General features: G+C 40.0%; 1 protein-coding gene across 1 annotated transcript in view; it reads left to right on the forward strand.

The window, feature by feature from the left end:
- Nucleotides 1-19,368, forward strand: part of EVC (EvC ciliary complex subunit 1) — a 48,519-nt gene that overhangs the window by 23,036 nt on the left and 6,115 nt on the right. Inside the window, exons 12-16 of the mRNA XM_041403046.1 lie at nucleotides 6,621-6,833; nucleotides 14,125-14,234; nucleotides 14,829-15,039; nucleotides 17,673-17,879; nucleotides 18,635-18,779. Coding sequence (XP_041258980.1) covers nucleotides 6,621-6,833; nucleotides 14,125-14,234; nucleotides 14,829-15,039; nucleotides 17,673-17,879; nucleotides 18,635-18,779 — 886 coding nt within the window. The remainder of the gene's footprint in view (nucleotides 1-6,620; nucleotides 6,834-14,124; nucleotides 14,235-14,828; nucleotides 15,040-17,672; nucleotides 17,880-18,634; nucleotides 18,780-19,368) is intronic.

The raw sequence follows: 19,368 nt of genomic DNA on the forward strand, positions 1-19,368 counted from the left end.
AAAAAAATGAAGCCAGTGAATCAGAGTAGATTAAATGTACAAAGCTGTGTAATATAGGAAAAATCAACATGTTTGCTTGATATTACTGTGCTCAGTTCATCATCCATAGTTACTAACTTCTCCATCCCTTTCCTCAATTCATGTGAAGTCTGGAGACTAAACAATTTTTTTTAATCTACATAGTTCCTCCTCATTTATGAAATTATATTGCTTTCCTTTGTTGTGTACTCTACTTTAGTAACATTAAGACAGGACTGAAAATCCTATTTCTTTCAGTACTAAGCTAAATTTTCTTTCCCACTAAAGAAAAATTGATTTGGGTAAATTAAGTTTTTCTGGAATTGCCAGGTTGCCAGGAGAACTGCACAAACTTGAACTCTGCCAGTTCACCAAGCTCTAGGCCATTCTATTCCATATTACAGCTGCTCTCCTGTGACTAGACCCAAATACTGCCAGACATGAAAAACTGCAAGTAATCTGATGCAACTGGCATCTGTTTGATTTTTTTTTTTTCTGCAATAAAACATTTTTACTGTGATATTTAATATAATGAGTGACTACGCTTTCTTCCCTTAACCCCAAATACAGATCCTATGAACTGTTTTAAGAGAGGAGGCTCCTTTTGAATATACCTTGTAAGCTAGAAAGAAGAGATAAAACAAATGAGCATAGCCCCACTGAAGGTAAATGGGGCTGTGCTGACTTCTGCAGCTGAGGACAGTGCAGTGTTTACATGTTTTCCATAGCCAGGGGCATAAAAGCAAAACTAGACTTGCTGTTAAAGGAAGGAGATGCATCTCACAAACACAATGCCTTTGCTTCTCTCTCTGCTCCCCCACACATCCAGAGCAGAAGTGCAGCGTGTACAAGCACAAGTCTTTCCATGGGCAGCAGGACTTCACCTCTTCACTTAGTTGCTCCAGTTTTGTCATAGGAAGAAAGTGCTGCTGCTATTGGGAAAGGCAAGGTAGCAGTGGGAAGATGACAGACATTTGAGATCCTCCACAGTGCAGTTGTGTGACTGCAGCTCAAGCAGAGTTAAACAAGCAGGCATTAACAAGCTGGGTACCAGCAAGCCTCACATGGCAGCATCAGCTCTGTGCTACAGACCACTGTCCCCACTGGGTTTGGACTTTGTAGAACCAGCTAGTTTGGGCACTTGTGTAAACACTGCAAAGCCTGATGTTGCCTTTCCAGAAGATCTGCACTCCCTGAAGCTTAACTGACAGAAGCTGAAACATGATCTCAATGAAAAAGGTGATGTTAAAATATAAGGAAGAGGTCACCATGTGGCTGAACAGGTAACCAGTGAGTATTCTCAGGACAGAAGAAAAGGTGTTACTAACCTCTGAGTGCTGCTCCCTTGTGGAAGATCCTTAGCTTGTTCTCACAGTGCTCTTCTAAGCCCTTGTCGAATTTCTATGCCTTTTCCATTTTTTTTCATTTTTCACCTTTTAAACAGATCAAGATAGATTTATATAACCCTCTAGCACTAGGGAAGTCTGTACTGCTACAGTACATGGAAGAATTATCCAAATTGGTGAATAAATATGTAAAAATTCAATGATCTGGAAGCTGACTGTGTTTGCAAGAATAATTGAGTAGGTTTGTTTTGTGTACGCATGAATAAATCAATTAAAATGATTTAACCAAGGTCAGTGGAGTCTGTTGATGCCTGAAGTGAATGAATGAGTTATATTTGGAGGATTTTCAGCCACACTACTGGATTAAAATAGTGTGTTGTAGATGAATAGTTCTTGTGTCTAGACACAGGCTCCATAACTAATTTTTGAAACCTGTGTTGAAAAATGAGGGCAAATTATTTTGATTATCACAGTATATCATAACTGAAGGAAAAAATGTGCAAATATAATTGAATGGATCAGCCTAATATTTTCATGAGCAGGGTCTGCAGAATGATCCTGTGTACAAGGGATTCTGTGCTGTTTTTACCATTATTTTCTATTACATGGCAGCAATAACACATCACCCACCCCACTCCCTGCCCCAGTATATCCAGTTCTGTTTCCCTTGAACAGATTAATGGCTAGGTCACACCTGTCTCAAGTTTAACATATCAGATAGTCACCAACCTTTAATATGTTCCCTCTCTTTTTTTTGTTGTTTTTGTTGTTGTTGTGTGAACTACCCATGTATTTCAGTAGGGAAAGGAGAAGTGAAGAGGTTGGGGGGATAAGGCTATTATTAAGAAAACAGACAGGCAGATTGCACAAAGGAAATCAATTAACAGCTAGGAATTATGTAGTACATGGTAAGATAGGTCTTTTTCTTCTGCTTTTATTTCAAAACCATAAAAACACCATCTATTGTCATTTATGATTCCCCTTTGCTGATAGCCATTCACCAGAATGTTATTTCATTTGGCTTGACATGGGAATACAATGCACAAGAATTTAGACTAAAAGCTATTAAGTCATGAGTGTTATTAATGGGCAAGGCAGTAGACATAAATGTGAGTTTGAGGAAAAGCATTTGATTTTTTCTATTGTTAGTAAAAGGGAGAAAAATATTTTTGACAAGATAAAAAGTAGAGATTCTCTGAGACTTGGTCTTTCGTTACTTTCCTTATGTAATTTTGTTAACATGAGATATGGTTAGTGATGCTGCACCGCATTTTTGGGTACCAAGAGCTGGCATCTTTTTAGTGGGAATCAGTCAGTTTGTCTCAGGTGGAAATCCCTATCAAGAGACCTCTACCTCAAAAGCTCACTTTTGAAATTTTTGCCCTGTGACTTACTCCAAAAATAAAGCATCATCTAATAGATTAAATCTGTGAACTCATACCATGAGAGCCCATTCTGATTCTGGGTTTGGGGACTACTAGGTTTGTTTTGGTTGCTTCAGTCAAAGCTAATACGAGATGTCTGGTAGGGGTAGCCTTCATTCTGAAGTCTTCCTCTTGCCTACTGCATTAGAAAATGTATTTTACCACTATACAGATTCACAATTGGCTAATAGTTAGATCTCATGAAGGATGTAACCTTATCTACAAAGGCATATTTCTAAAAAAGGAGTACCAAAAGAGAAGATTGGAACTGCCTCCTGGATAAATCAAAAACCAGTGAGGGGGCAAGACTGAAATTTCAATAGACCTCCATTTTAAATGTGTGGAAATCAAGCAGTGGAGCTTTTTTATTAACTTGTGCTGAGAATTACTTCAATGTCACTGTGCTTTTTTGATGTTAGGATGCTTAAAAGCAGGTAGGGTTTTCATTTTCCAATTGACTTCCCAGAATTCTTCACATGGAAGAGAGAAGTACATGCAATCAGCTTTTCCCTGTTTCAAGTGGTGTATCTTTTGAGTGTATGTGGAGTATCTTCTGGTGGCCAGTGGTGTGTGTGTCCAGTACCCCAGAATTTTGGATATATTTATGGGATGTGTGATCTGAGTATTGAATCTCTGTCCTTCCTAAGATACAATATGGTTTGGGAGATGAATCTCTTACCCCCTAACCAAGTGTCCTAGCCATTGAGCTTCTGGGGGCACATTCAACAGTGTTCCACAGCTTTGATCAGATACTTAATTCCTTCAATAAAATGTTCTATCACAAGTTAACAAATAGTTCTGCAGTGGCCTCTTTCAGATAATATATACTTTTCAGTGGCTGGCATGTAAAATAAACTACAATCAGCCTTTCTAAATACATTTTCGTGCTTCACAATTTCACCATTCACTCATCTGTATGTAGGAACCTTTTAAACTTTTAGGTTTAAGGGGGAAAATTAATATTGTTCTTTGAGTGAAATCTGATAAGCTATGTATTTCCCCTGGTTTTTGACAAAATTATATATTTACTGCCTTGTTTAAAATTCAGATGCACTCAGCATTTTAATCTAAGACCGTTTTATTTCCACGTATACCCCATGGTATTTCTTTATGTATTTCTCTGGGGATTTTTTTAAAAGCTTTGAGATTGACTGCCAGGTACTACAAACAGGTTCATTCAATACTGCAATCAGCTATTCTATTAATAGAATCAATTTGAATAAATTTCATTAAGTCAAAGCTCTAAAAACAAGACATGGCATGTCAGGAAGCTTGTAAAAAATATTTGTAGAGGCTCTAGTCCAAAAATAAGATCCTGGAAGCAGTACTGATTTTCCTTTTCTTTCCTGTGGAAAGTAACTTTTAGAATACATGGTGTGCCATCCATGCTCACAGACAGACTTCATTGCAATTTGAAATCAAGTACATTCCTTAGAGTACAAATAGTTTTGAACTATTTTGTTAGCTTGAGTCGCTGGGTAGAATTCAATCACATCTACAATCTTTCCTAAATGTAGACTTAGAAGTTCCCCTCCCAAATTTTTAAAGGCCATTTTGCCACATTTTTTAAGTGCTGCATTAAACAGCATGGCCACTGTGTTGTCCCTGTGGTGTGGCCTCTGGGTACAGCATGCTGTCCTCAGGTCTGGCATGCAAGGGCTGCCTGGGCTCTGATGTCCCTGTGACTGTCACATTAGTGAGGTGATAGAGATAAGTCATTTTGTGGGAACAAGACCTAATCACATTTTTCTTCACTGACTGTGGTAGTGCCAAAGGTAAGCATACAGTATAATTTGAAGGTGCAGGGGGTACAGGGAGAACAAAATGTCATTGACAGCCAGGAACAAAATACCATATTTTTGTTCTGTGCAAAATATTTCGTGGCAAATAATAACAGAGCTGTGAGCGTGCCAGGGAAATGCTATCAGTTCCAAAGCAAAATGTGTTCAAAAGGGATTTAGCTGCCATTGTTAAGGAATAGAATTCCTTAACACCCTGCCTGAGATCTTTTGATCTACTGCTGTAGAAATGCCACAGACTCCTCTAGACTCCTTCTGAACTATTTCAGACCCAATAGAAATTCTTATATCACTAAACACCCAGTAAAGGCAGGAGAATTAATATGTCCTGAAAGGCTGGTAAAGCTCAGAGGAGAGATGGTTTACAGAGATAGAGCCATTATTCTGTAAATGTTGTGTGGGATATGTAGATTAGAAGTGCAGTAGCTTTGAGTTTATGTTAAATCTGAAAACTTGGAGTCTTGGATTTTAAAATAACAGCAGAAGAGAGAATTCAAGATAACCATTTGGCATTGCTTTTGGCAAGCTAAGACAGGCCCACAACTACACAGATTATTAGGATGGTATAAATGATTAATTAAGGAGTAGGGGCAATAATCCTACAGCACAGGATGCACCTGTGCAGCAAATGTTCCTCTAATGACACTGTCATGTCTAGATTGTGAGCAATCAGTATAAATGGGAAAAGCATTATCAGAAGTTGGATATTATGTTGGGTCTTTGGCTACTAATTCTCATACTTATACCCAGTACTCATTTTCAAAAAGCTGTAGTCCAATTTGCAAGAATTCAGAATACTTTGAAATTAAAGAAAGCCAGTGGGAGCTGGATTCTAAAAATCCTGCCTCATTTAAACAGGTAAGGGAGTGAAAAGAGCTGAGACAGCTCATCTCAAAGGTGTAGTGAACATGTTTTTTAGTGTTGTGCCTCAGTTTTATCCATAAGAAGAGGTTACTGCAGGGAGCTGTTAAGCTATTTATTGTTTGTGAAACAGCTAATTAATATGGTGATTAGCATCCTAGAGGGATCATAGGAGGAAAATAATAATGTAGTTCTCAGTGCACAGCTTGTATATTGTACAGTAAATGAGAAATATTGAAATATTTTGCAGAAATCAATCACTTCAAAGGGTATTTATAAACCTAAACATGGAACAGATAAAAGTGATGTGAAAACATTACATGAACCCCAAATGTGGGCACAAAACTATATTTCTTATTCAACTTAAGTTCTGGTCTTTATTTCTGAGTTCTTGTCCTTGCACTTTTGTGTGGTTTTGTTCCCTTTTCAGCTGGGAAAGCTACCTGTCCCCACTTCCGCCCAGAAATTATCTCAAATGGCACCCAGTTTGCCAACACAGCTCCTATCACCACTGTGTATGTGACAAACAGCCTCAGCAATTTAAAGCTGTTCATATGGGACTAGTTTCATTAAAACCACCAGAAGATATTTGTTTTCCTAGGCTTGAAACTATTCTGCATCAGGATGAATTTGAATAATTCTATTCTTCAGGCATTGAAGAGTGTCATATTTTGAAGTACCAACAACTGACATGACTAATGTCACTTTTGTCTATTTAAAAGCCATACCATCCTTTTTAATCTTCCCTCTTTCTTCATTCATTTCATATCAGCACCTGAGAAAATGTGCCTACGAGTTGTGCTACACTGGATTGTTTCCACAGCCACTTTCAAAATAGGTGTTTTTATAACACATCACCATAGCCAGTAAAACAAGATGTTCTTTTCTACTGTAGTCACATGTGAGCAACAGTCAGGGCACAGGGTCTCATGTGCTCTTGCCACTGTTGCATTTTAAATGTCTTGTGTAGCTTGAACCAAAACATTTTGTTGTTCCATCTACAAAACCTTGTCTTTTTAACTCAAGCCTTAGTGGCATTGGATTTTAGCTCTAGGATTTGGACAGCAGCCCTTACTGGCATCAGTCGTGGAACATGTAGGGGAACAGCTCCAAAGGGCTGGGGGTTCACTTTGTTACCTGTTTCTCTCTGTCCCTCTCTGTGCCTCTGTTAGGAGCTGTACTCCAAGGCTTCCCATGCTTTAGCAGAGTTGGTGACAGAGCTGTTTCTTCAGACCCTGCCTGTAGTGACCAGCCTCTCTGAAAGAGAATGTGAGCTTCTGAAAGAGGAATGGCAGGAGAATTTGGTCCCTCAGCTGGAGAAATGGGAGAACCACCGCCAGAGACGCTGGAAGCTTTTCCAGGAACAGCTACTCCAAGAAAAAGAAGTAAGATCCATGTTACGCTTTGAGATCTCAGTGTCTTAAAAATGGGATACAGAAAAAAATTATCAAGATACTTATCTGTGGGGGTGTTTAGTGTATAAATATATAGCCTGGTCCAGACACAACTCTAGGCTGAGGAGGAGCAGTTTTATCTGCAGCATGGAGTGAATATGTATGCTGTGCATGTAGGCTTGCATAGAGGAGTCAGAGAGTAATTACTGAACATCTGTCCACAGTGTTTGACAGCTTTGTCAGCACATAAACACTCTCTGGCAAGGCTGCTCTCTGATGTCCTCAACTGTTGGCATCTACAGAAACACTTCAAAAAAACCTTCACCAGGTCTGTTTGGAGAGGGTACATATAAATACAGTTTACAGGCATGGAAGCCTTGAAATAATAAATATTTCTTACTAATTTTTATGTATTAATACCGTAATAACTGGAAACATATGATACGTACTTTTATAAGCTTACTCTACTCTGCAAAGATAAAAAAACACATCCAGTTTTCCTGCTCTGTGTGTGCCCACCATAGGGGCATTGACTCCAGAGAAGAAAACAAGAATAAATGCTGACAGGTGTCTTTAGCATCAGACTGGGGCTCAAACATGCCTTCAATTTATTCATGCAGTGCTCTGTCTCTGTTAACACTGCTTCTAACACAGCTTAGTCAAAGAAGACCGTCTCTAATCAAAGGTGTGTCCTTTCCTAAATGTTAAGTGTGTGCTGCAATGTATAGAGTAATTGGAGCTTCTTAAAAAAAAGGTTGGCAGATTTCTTTAACACTGGCAGAATCATACTTTCCCTTGCCCTCATTCTCCAAAGTGCCTAGAGAATCCAATACATTGTTAATGAGGTACTAAGCAAGTTCCTAAATATTGCAAACTGCATTAAGGTGTTCAACTTTTTCACCCACTCACATTTAGGATTCTGCTGTAAAACACTGTGATTCAAGAAACTGTGGGCTCCCTACTAAATCTGGTAGAGTTGTTTGCTAACCAGTGGCTTTAGAACACCCTTGGCAATACAAAAGTAAATTTTTTCATTGAAAATGTTGAGACATTTCCTTTTTTCTTCTATATTTTCCTTGATCTGGAGTTATGGAACAGGTACCTTGCTGATCTTTTTCTATTTTCATTATTATAACTGACCTGTTTTGAAAAACAATTCTGTTTTTCTGATTTGGTGTCACAGGGCTATTTAGCAAACTAAACTAAACTGTGCTTGGGACCAACCACTGATGCCAGTGGGTCTGCTCACATGCTCAGTTACATTTGTATTTTCCAGGACTGTTGGCTGGCATTTAGTGTTTGATACCTGTACATTTGGTGATTATTGAAACAATGCCTGACCTCAATTTTTTAAAAAATGATTTTGCCCCTTTTTATCAAGGCTTAGATTAGAATACCTGAGTTGTCAAGTTTAAACATTGCTGTTGATTTTCACATTCATCAAGGGTGCACAAATTGCCTGTCCTTGTATGTGCATGGCCCGAGCAGCCTGGTCTGGTAGGTGAACTACAAGCACATCTTGCAGCGCACAGAGCCTTAAGCAATGTGGCGGGATTCACTGTCACTAAAAAACACAGAGAAGCAGGAGGTTCTGGTGTGCAACTTGTGAATAATGTCATGTCAGAGTGCACATTAGGGCAGCTCTGCTGTGGCCCTTTGAACCTCATTGCCCCATTGAACCTCAGCCATTGTTCAGGGCTGCAGGGGATGTATCTAAAAAACAAGAGACTCACCACAGAGGGGGGACATCTCAAGTCTGATGTTTTGGCCCAAAAATGTTGTTTGTACATTCCTCTGTTGCTATCATTGGGCACACTGTTTAGTGCAGAAACCATACCCTGGGAATTTTTCTCAAAGGATTTAAAGGATTAGTTCATCTCCAGTACTCAGCTGTTAGATAATAGGTCTTTGGGCAGCACTGTGTGATGGATTCATTGTATGTGAATTCAAGTGTTCTGATCATGCCCAAGCATAGGTTATTTAAATTAGAAAATTGGCTTTCTATCACTTTGTGTACCTTGGCATGCATAATGTAAAGCAGATGACTTTCTAGCTGGAAAAAAACCCCCAAAAATAAAGGGTTTTCTGACATCATTAACGGTAATTACTGAGACACAGAGCTATAGAGGAATTAACTTAGCCGTGACAGAGCTCTCCCATTGGTCTCTGACTCACTAGCACTGCAGCTGGGCTTTATTCAATACAAAAACTTCCTGAGTGGCAGACAGAGCTGTCCTAAGGACAAGTGATTCTGCAGGATAAATTCCAAGAAGAGATAAGAGTTTCTCTTTGTGAGAAATTAATCTTATGTGTTCTCAAAACAATATTTTGTGCAGGAGCCTAAGTACCTTTTTTTAACTCAATGCTTGTGGCTTTTTGGAAGGGATTTGAACTGCTTTGTCTCCAAAGAGAGCATGCAGGGAGATAGCTATTCCACCAAAGCTAGGCTCGTACTATAAAACAGCAGCATGAACATTTAGGCAATAAGCTGACACTTGCATCCTACAAAAAGGAACACTTGGTTTCCACCCTAAGAAGAAGAGATGTTGGACACTTGTGCCAGATGATTATGTCATTTGGAAGAGCCCATAGATGTTAGAGTTCTGGGTTTGACAAAAGATCCATAAATCAACAGTCATATTGACAGGCCTTTTAAATTGTCAGGCATTTTGCAGCAGGAGGTGTGTCTTTCATTTGCCTCTTGATAAATGTGCTATGCTGGGAGTTACAGAGTCACCTGCTTTTCAGGCTTGGGAAGTCTTAACACCAGAAGACTTTTCACCAGGGTATTTATGTGTGCTTTTCAAAGTGGCTCTAAAAGACATTTTTCCCTTTTACTTGAATCACCTTTTTTTTTTTTTTTTTAATGATCTTTCGTAGCACATTTCTGGAATATGATGTCCTTTGGGTGAAAAGAAACACTTTTACAACTAAAAAGAAAAAAATCAGTTTCATATATAACTGCCTTGTAGGCTTGAAGATATGAGTGAGGCAAATGGGAATAAATGACTAATGAAAATAAATTTTGAGCATTTTCCCACATAGTCCCTAATTCATGATTTCTGTAGAGAGCAGTTCCAGGGAGCAGCCTCCTGCACCAGGCTGAGACTCACGTGGCAGTCGTGTGCATCGCACCCCATCTACAGGCCGAGACAGAGAAATCACTTTCCTTTCATTCCCTGAATAATCTGTGCTAAAGATGTCAAAACAGAAAGGAGAGGCATATTACTCGCCTTTATTGCCAGATAGTAATCTTTAACTTTAGCAGTGCTTCAGAAGTAATGGATCTGTGACTGAGAAGCAAAACATTTGGAAGCCTACAGAATAAAAATGAGATGAGATTTCCATCCATTCCCACATAATTGCTTGTCACCCAGAAAGTTGAACTGGCACCTGCTTACCAGTTTTGACAGGGTGGGCATTTTATCACTTTCTCTGGTTAATTTTTTCGTAGCAATTGGAATAACACTCCAAGAAGCCAGACATTCCTTAGAGCTTTACTCCCTCATTTACCATAATTTTGTCACTGGTTTTACTGGTTGAATGCAGGGATCAGAGAGCTTGAGCTCCATTCCAGCGCCTAGATTTGTGCAGGAGCATGAGTTTGTCCCCTCCATACAACCTATCTCTGAGCAAAGTAAGGCTGTTCCCAAGAACAGGAAAGCTTGGAGACGTGCCTGGTGACTTGACCCAGCAGTGGAGTATTGTTGCAAGCACAAAGCCTGACCCTGCCACCTGGCCTGAGGAAGTAGTTGTTTCTGTTTTGCTGGTTTTCCAACCGCATGCCAGCAGCCTCAGCATTCCCAGAGAATCTTTGCTGTCACATTTCTGCCTCTCTGTGTGAGGTTTCAAGTAATTTGGAGGTGGAAAATACCCAACTCTGCAAGCCCATCCTAGTGAGCTGCCTAGGTGTTGTTTCCAATTAAACATAAAATATCCTGTTTATTCCAGCTGATCCTTTCTATCTTGAACATCTTCCTAATGACCTCTTTGAGATGAAACACTGTTTAGTATTTGGTCTAATTCTCAATCTTCCTTATTCATCCTCTCATCATAAATGTGTTATGATTCCCCCTCCTTTCCTCTTGTTCTCTTACTACTTACATGGCTGAGGTACTTTTAGTGTTCAGTTTAATAACTGTGTGCTGGAGGAATTTCTGCTGTATTCTCAGTTTCCCATTGGTCTCAGGGAGGTGCAGAGTCATTTTATAAATTGTGCATATGGACTACCTCAAATGCACTCTTAATGGAAAAGGTTACTCATTCTTTATAAGGAACTCCTCACTACTGCAGAACTAGGCTGTTTCTTCGTAAGCGGAAGTAAAGAACAACTGCAAGAATCACTTTCATTGTTATCACTGACAGTGATGGTATATACTTTTGGATAGGATATACTGATAGCAAGCAAGATACTATATTTTGGGTTCTTGGCTGCAATATTATATCATTTACCATTCCAACTGCAATTCAGGTATAATCTCCTGAAGGTGTTCTGTCTCTTGGTGATTTATACCTTAATGCTGTTTGACTTGCCCTTCAAGAGCAACTTCTCAGTAAATAATCAGGTCTCCAAAAATGATGGAAACCCACAGCTGAACCACAGCCAGTCTCTCACTGGAAATAAAATTACTTCTGGAAAGTAAAAGGTCGTTTTCAGACTTTCTTTGAACTGCTGAAAGAGACATTAAAGTACACAATGTGATGGATCTACAAGGCATGTGCAGAGAGGTGTGAAACACCAGGAGCTAAATCCACAGAGCTGCTAAAGGGAAATGCTGATAACAATTATTACTTCAAGCAAGTCTTTGCCATCTGTCATGATGATACCTGAAGATCTGATAGACCTTAATTTGATGCTTGCAGCATGCAGTCAGAGAAGACACTGTGCTCAGCTGTGCTCTGTGATTATCAGACTCACCTAGAGTCAAATCAGTTGAGTTCTGGCTACACAGCTACATCTGAGGCTCTTGCCAAGAGCAGCCTGGTGGGTCTCCAGTGCCATGCAGTCTTTTGGGCTGTGCTTCTCATGCTCAGCTGCATTCTTCCCATGTGCCACTTGTTGTTGACTGCCTGCCCTCCCATCCTTGTCAGGCATCCTGCTCAGGAACATGTGTTTTGGTAAGGTTTTCTACACGGAGAGAGGTCAGTTAGATGTGTCACTGTGTATTCCACAGAGAAGGCACTGGCCATGAAAGAAATACATTTTTATTTTGAAGCCAGAATGAAGTTTCTGATGTTCTCTGCACTTCCCAGGGGAGTTCATTCTGTGTTCACAGAGAAAACCTCTCTCCTCCACAGATCACTGCTTCCCAATGAAAAAACTCATATACAGCAGAGAGGCCCAGTATCACTCCTAATTTCTAACACTAACAATTGTGCAAGTATACATTTGTGCTGGCTTTAGCACCAGATGGAAACTAAACTGCAAATGAACCACTCCCTTTCTCCTGCCCGTTCCGGTAAGGGAGTGGCAAAATCGGAGACTATGGGTTGAGATAACAATTTATTGAAAGCACAAAGCCACGGAGTAAGAAATTCACAATAACAACAGCAATATTAATAGCAAAGGTGTACAAAAAGAGAAAGTGTTTTACCCAGCAAAAAGGAGTTCACCACTGGGAAAAAACAAACAGATGGCAGATGCTCCCTGTAGGTTGAGTCCACTTGGTTCCCCAGACAAAGGTGATACGAAGACCATTCCCACTCCCTACCTATGTGGCCAGCAGGAACAAAGGCAGGATGGCAATGAACTCCCATGGCTAACATTTCCCACACCCCCCATCCTGAAACAATGGAAGCCAGTGACAAATAAACCCCCTGTGCTGCTGCGCCACTCCCTTTCCCCTGCCTGTTCCGGTAAGGGAGTGGCAAAATCTGAGATTATGGGTTTAGATAACAATTTATTGAAAGCACAAAGCCACGGAGTAAGAAATTCACAATAACAACAGCAATATTAATAGCAAAGGTGTACAAAAAGAGAAAGTGTTTTACCCAGCAAAAAGGAGTTCACCACTGGGAAAAAACAAACAGATGGCAGATGCTCCCTGTAGGTTGAGTCCACTTGGTTCCCCAGACAAAGGTGATACGAAGACCATTCCCACTCCCTACCTATGTGGCCAGCAGGAACAAAGGCAGGATGGCAATGAACTCCCATGGCTAACATTTCCCACACCCCCCATCCTGAAACAATGGAAGCCAGTGACAAATAAACCCCCTGTGCTGCTGCTCTGCTGGGCTCAGTCCTGCACAGGTGTTGCTGTTTCTCCTGCCCAGCTGCGCTGGTCCTGCAGGTCACTGCCACTTTTCCAACCATTCTGTTGCTCCTTTTAGCTCAGCTCAGCTCAGCTCAGCTCAGCTCAGCTCAGCTCAGCTCAGCTCAGCTCAGCTCAGCTCAGCTCAGCTCAGCTCAGCTCAGCTCAGCTCAGCTCAGCTCAGCACTGGTCCTGCAGGTCGCTGCCACTTTTCCAACCATTCTGCTGCTTCCTTTTAGCTCAGCTCAGCTCAGCTCAGCTGGCCCAGGCTCGGCTCAGCTGTTGTCAGGCTCTGGACAGGTAACCTGCAGGTAGCCTCCTTTTATTTATCTGTCAGTAGCCTAAAATATACTCTTCATCTTACAGTAAGAGTTGGAGCCTTGCAAATATTTCAGCTTATGGCTTACTATTCCTTGAATACTGGCAACATACTAAATAAAATCTTAACTCCATATCACCAAAAGTTTACAGTCCAATGGCAAATCCATCAAAATTTATTTAAAGATTAAATTCTTCAATCTAAATGGAGCTGTAAGGAGCTGTAAACTTGCAGTCCATGTATTTACCTAATCATTTAATTTCCATTTCCAACTATTAGCACTGTTTACTGTGACAGAAGTGTGATGGAAGATGATACCTGTATTTTGTTCAGTGAAAATAAAAACTATATTCTCTACTGGTGAAAAGAAAAAAAACAAATAAAAAGCCTACTGTATCCTGCTGATAAGAGTCAGTGCAGTATTTTATGCCATATTGTTTTTTTTCCTTGCTCCTCTGTTGCTGAAACCGAAAAATCTGTAGGAAAGACAGTTCAGGGCTGATCCAAACCAGTCCAAACTTCTTTTCAGTGAGTTTTGTTTAAGACTGATAATTGAAAAAAATATTCCTAAGTAGAATAATTTTAATTCAGCATGAGTTTGTTTTTGAAAGCAAGGGATGATTTTTCTAGCAAAAGAAACCATTGTTTCTTTATGCAATGACTGGCTGAAATCAGAGTATCTTATATTTGTAATTCTTTTCCCTGCTTTTAGCTCTGGATAACAGAATATGCTCTGTCTGCTGTGATGCAAAAGCACCTGTCTGAGAAACAAGAGAAGATAATGCAAGGTGTCGTGAGCAGACTAGGATGCCTCAGTGATGAGTAAGCATGGTTTCATCCCTGAGCAGTGGGGTAAAACTTCACTGTTGCATGCCTAGATAAAAACTTGTGTTCATTAAACTGTGGAAAGCAGTGTTGAGGGATTATTAGCTCCTTCAGATAGAGAGGCAATTGGTCTTTGTTTTTTGTCATGGTATCAAATGCAAATTTTAAAAATAGACATATCATGACTCCTGGATATTAGAAAAAATATATGATCTGTCGCTGGTGTGCTTTGTGAGCATCTGCTGTGTTTGTGAGGGGCTCCTAGTCTTGAACCAGCCTCTCTCTGCACTCCCTATGGCACAGTGGAGTTGCATTTTCTGCGAGATAAAGTTTTCGTTCCACCAACATATAGATGGTAATTTAGCTATTTTATTTCTGTTTTCATTTTAATTTAACTTCAGTGTGACAGAACTAGAGGTGTAACACAGCAGTACCCATTCCTTACACCTGAGCAGCTTTCCAAGGCATGCTTTGTACAAAAAGACGTTGCACAGAGTGAAGAATAACTCTTGTCACCTTTAAGCAGCAGCTCTGCTGAACACAGGTGTGAAAGCAGCTTCACTGATGGATTTTTAATGGTCCTTTTTACAGGTCTGTTAGCTATATATTGCAAAAGCAGCAGCTTCTGCTGTGCTCAGTGCTCAGAAGGTTAACCTTGCGAAGAGCGGGGATGGCAGCCCTGGCGCGCATGCGCCTGTCCAGAAAGAAGAGCTCGCTCCAGGAGCTGAGAGAGCAGCACACCCTGCAGAAGGGATCCTCCCTGTGCCAAGATGAGGACCAGTGGCAGTTACAGAAGGCAGTGGTAGGTACAGTGTCCATGTGGGTTGTCTCTACAGGTCTTATATGCTTTGATATTTGGCATTAGAAGTGGCCGTTGCAGACCTAAACTACAAAAAAACCCAACAACAAAAAAAGTCAAAGCTCCAACAAGAAAGAAAAATATTCTCTGTCAAAAACATGTGCATTGATGGCATGGGAGGTCCCTGAGTATGCCTGTTGTAGTTTGGGCAGACATTTTAAAATCCCTTATACTTTATTGAGTGTCCTAGCAAGCTTATTTGGCAACTTATTTATATGGAAATACTATGCAAAGATGCCAACATATATGTATAAAGGACTTCTGCAAAGCTACTGCTTCAGGGTAAGAGAACCTCCTACTGATTCTGCTGAGGATCTTAATATGCACTTGAGAAGTTCTTACTGGAACATTAGGAGAAATTCTTACTCCTACCACACCAATCAAGTTCTTCTATACTGTCATAATTTTTCATTCTTTTTTTCTCTCTCTCTGTTCATAAGAAGGTCAGCATGCATTCCCAATCCTCCCAAATTACCTGGCTACTGTAGGTCAAGAAGACAATAAAAAGTTTAAGGGATTTTTAGACATAATTTTCCCATAGGTCACTTTCACCATGGTTTTTAGTGTTGATCTATTAAGTGTTGATTATTTAATTACTTGCATTGAATATTTATGCAGAGCAACACCACATTTCATATTTCAACTTCAGACAACCCTCCCAGCAGGTATTTGTGATAGCTCTGCCCAGCCCACTGCTGCTGTACATATGGCTTGAACCCATCAAACACTTTGCAGCTCTGTGCTCCATGCTGTTGCTGTGTAATTAGCTGAGAGGTAAAATTCTGTACCCCTCTAATTTTGATTTGCATCATACAACAATCTCCACATGGAAGAGGAATAAGGAAAATCTGTGTCCTGCTGTTTTCATATTTGAAAAATATCAATTGAAGCAGTTTCTTTTAAGTTTGAAAATCTGAAAAACTCATTAACCTTCAGAAGAAATAAAATATAAAATAATAAAATAAAAATGCATATCACTGCATTCCTCTTGCTTTCCGCTGCTCTCTCTCACTTAGCTCACATGGAGACGTTAATTGATGCAACAATCACTGCTTTCCCTAATGAAAATTAAATGTCCTCAGGTATTAGTGTTCCTATGGCCTCTCTCCATTACAGCCTCTTTGAAAGTCCAGCTAAAACCCATCTCACAAGGAAGTGTCTAAAAATACCCTTGCTAGATTCTTGCTGCTGAAAACACAGGGCATAGGTGTGGAATTGGGAAAAGTCAAGAGAGAAAAAGCATGTTACAAACATCCTCCAAAACTAAAAATAATCTATAAGGAGTTCAGGAAGAGGTTAATTTACAGACATTCAACCAGATTTTTAGATATATTGTGTTGTTTTACCCAAACTTAATTTTTGCTTGGGCCAATTTTATGCTGGTGGACTATGTCATGTCTTATCTATTGATTTCATATAGAATGCAAAATGAGTAGCGAATCCTAGCTTGGGCATAATCACATGACATTGGGTCTCTAAAAAAAATGAGAAGCAGTTTTATGACATTCCAGCTTTCTCAAAACCTCAAAAACATAAGTCGTAGCTATCAATATAACATGTGAGAGAGAACAAGTCAGCATTAGTAAGGATATTTCTACAGATGAGTGTTTTCTGCTTGCATTTCTTATTTCCAAGAAGGCATCAAATAGGTACTATCACATCTTCCAGAATATTTTGATGTTATTTAGCCTTAACTGAGTGTATAAATATAAGAAAGACAACAGAATAGAACGCCATCTGTGGCAGACTACTACACTTGAGGGTGACTGAGCAGACCATGCTGGTAAGCAGATACTACTGTTCACTAAAGAGAGCTTAGATGAAAAGTGTGCACTTTTCGTGTACAATAATGGAGTCAGGGATGGTCCAAAGACCTCAAAGGACTTAAAACTCTTTAGCCTAGAAAATAGGTGCCTTCTGGAATATCATAGGTTTTAAAACTGACATCAAATATGTGAATAGAGAACCATTGTTCATGTTTCTAGTGAAAGAAGAGAGCACCTAGCAATATTATCAGATGGCAGGTTCAAAATTAAGAGATATGTGGAGAAGCTTTAGAACTCACCAGCAGAGGATGTTGTGCAAATGGTTTTCAAGTGTTATTATCCACATTTGTGACCTGTCCCAATGGCCATTGGTACTCCCAAGAGTATTGGTACTCCCAAGTACCAGCAAACCAAGTTTTTCTCAGGTAGACCACACAGACTGTGCAAGCATTCCTGGTGCATAACTGTACTTGCCTTGCTCCTGTGCAATTTATCAAGGCATCCACAGTTGTCCCTTGCTGGACTCAGGATATTTCACGTACATGGGAATACATCACTTAGGAGATGATAGGACATAGGATAGGACATAGGACAGGATGCAGCTTCTGCTGTATATATCATGACAGAGGCTATAGTTCTGTTGGAAACACGCGTGTTAAATGACTGTACAAACTTCGTCTGTAAATTATATTATTATAATTAATGAAACTGTAACATTCTGAATGGGTGCAGGACTTTCTTTCAAAGTGAAGCTGACTACAATTATTAACATATTTAAATGGCAGTGCTGTCTTATTTTCTGATTACTAGGAATCCCACATTCATGAAGAGGAGGAGAAGCTTGAGGAAGAAATGCAAGAAACCAATTTAGAATTTCACCAGCAGCTAGTCACAGAAATCCAAGAAGCTCTTCAGTTTCTTCAGCAGCACATGGAGCAGGTGATTGGGCAGACCCTGCTGCAGTATGCCCGAGGCAAAGCTGAAAAAAAGAGTTCAGATGATGAACAGGACTTCAAGGTATGGAAATGGTCAACAGCAGTTTTCCAAACAAAACAAGGGCTACCTTGCACAGATGGAAAGCAATTTAATGGATGCATTAACCTATGCCTGGGAGTATCAGTAGAAAACCCTTAGGACTTGTGTTAAAACTGAGCATAATTTGCAAAGCATTTGCAAGATAGCATTTATGTAGCAGTACAGTATTTGCTACAGCAGCCAAAACAGGTTTTAAGTCAAACACTGGAACAGGAAAAAAATTGTCACAACTCTTGATGACAGAGAATAACAAAAAGAAGAAAAAAATTGAGATGATTATCTATTGATTAAGGGTTTTAGACTAATTAATAATTTTCATTCTACCAGCTTACTATTAATTAAAAGATAAATAAATAAAATCAAAATGTATATCATAGATGAATAATTTTTTTCCAAAGTAAATATTTGGATTTTCTGAAAGTCACAGCAGAGCTACACATGGATTAGCTTGCTTTGCTGGCAGTTGGCTTGACTGTTAAAATGGGCTGTAGAGATTGAAAGGATAGGGGAATGACCTCTTCCCAGATGGAGATGAGGCAAAGTAGAAAGATTTCACTGCAATTTTTCATGTTGAAATGTTGCATGGTTTTCAGTATCTTAGTCTACCTCATTTTTAAAGCCACATTTAAATTCATAATTGTGTGTGCACATACCAAATTAGGTATGGGGTTTTTTTAAACAGATCAAAACACTTTTGGGCTTGGAAAATGAATTGTGACTTGTACTGTGTGATACAGGAGAGACTGGTGGAATCTGCTGTTGAAAGTGTATATGGGACCAGCAATAATATCAATAGACTGGTGCAGAACTACTACCAGCAATTAGGAAAACTCACAGAAGAGTATGAAGGAAAAAAGCTTCAACATCTGAAATCCTTACAAGGTTCGTATGGTACTGACAACTGTAAGACTGTTTCCCAGTAAGTGTGCCCAGTGTAAGGTTAGAGGATTTTGCTTCTTCTGGCATCCCTTGGCCTAGTAAGTCTGAATTTACTGTGCCAGGCACTTTCCTCCAGTCACAGGAGGAAAGGTGGGGAGTACCTCCCCTCTCACAGCCAGCCCAGCCCAGCCCAGCCCTGAGCACATTCAGTAACTGCTCCCTGATGGTGCAGGTGGTAGGAAAGGTGCCTGTTGGCCTCTCTGAGTGTTCAGGAAAGGTTGCATGCTCCCCAAATGAAGGTTACATACCCTGATCTGTTACAAACCCATCCATCTCCCTCCTGTTTAATTTACAAAGAGTGCTGTGAGGTCTTGTCTGTCAGATGTGCCCAAGCCTTGCTGCCGGGCAGGACTTCAGGGGCAGGGGCAGGAGCCTGGTCAGCAAATAAGCACTCAGGCACAGAGTGTGAGCATATGCAAAAGTAACCAGGATAGCTTCCAGTCAGGGGAGAGGGCATCTTGTAAAGCTGGGCATACCCAGGAATAGGTCACATCTGAGTGGAGGGTTTTCTTTATAATGCATCTTTTGTTTA

This window comes from Onychostruthus taczanowskii, unplaced genomic scaffold (assembly GCF_017590055.1).
Source record: "Onychostruthus taczanowskii isolate IOZ18803 unplaced genomic scaffold, ASM1759005v1 scaffold2, whole genome shotgun sequence".
NCBI classification, from domain to species: Eukaryota; Metazoa; Chordata; class Aves; order Passeriformes; family Passeridae; genus Onychostruthus; species Onychostruthus taczanowskii.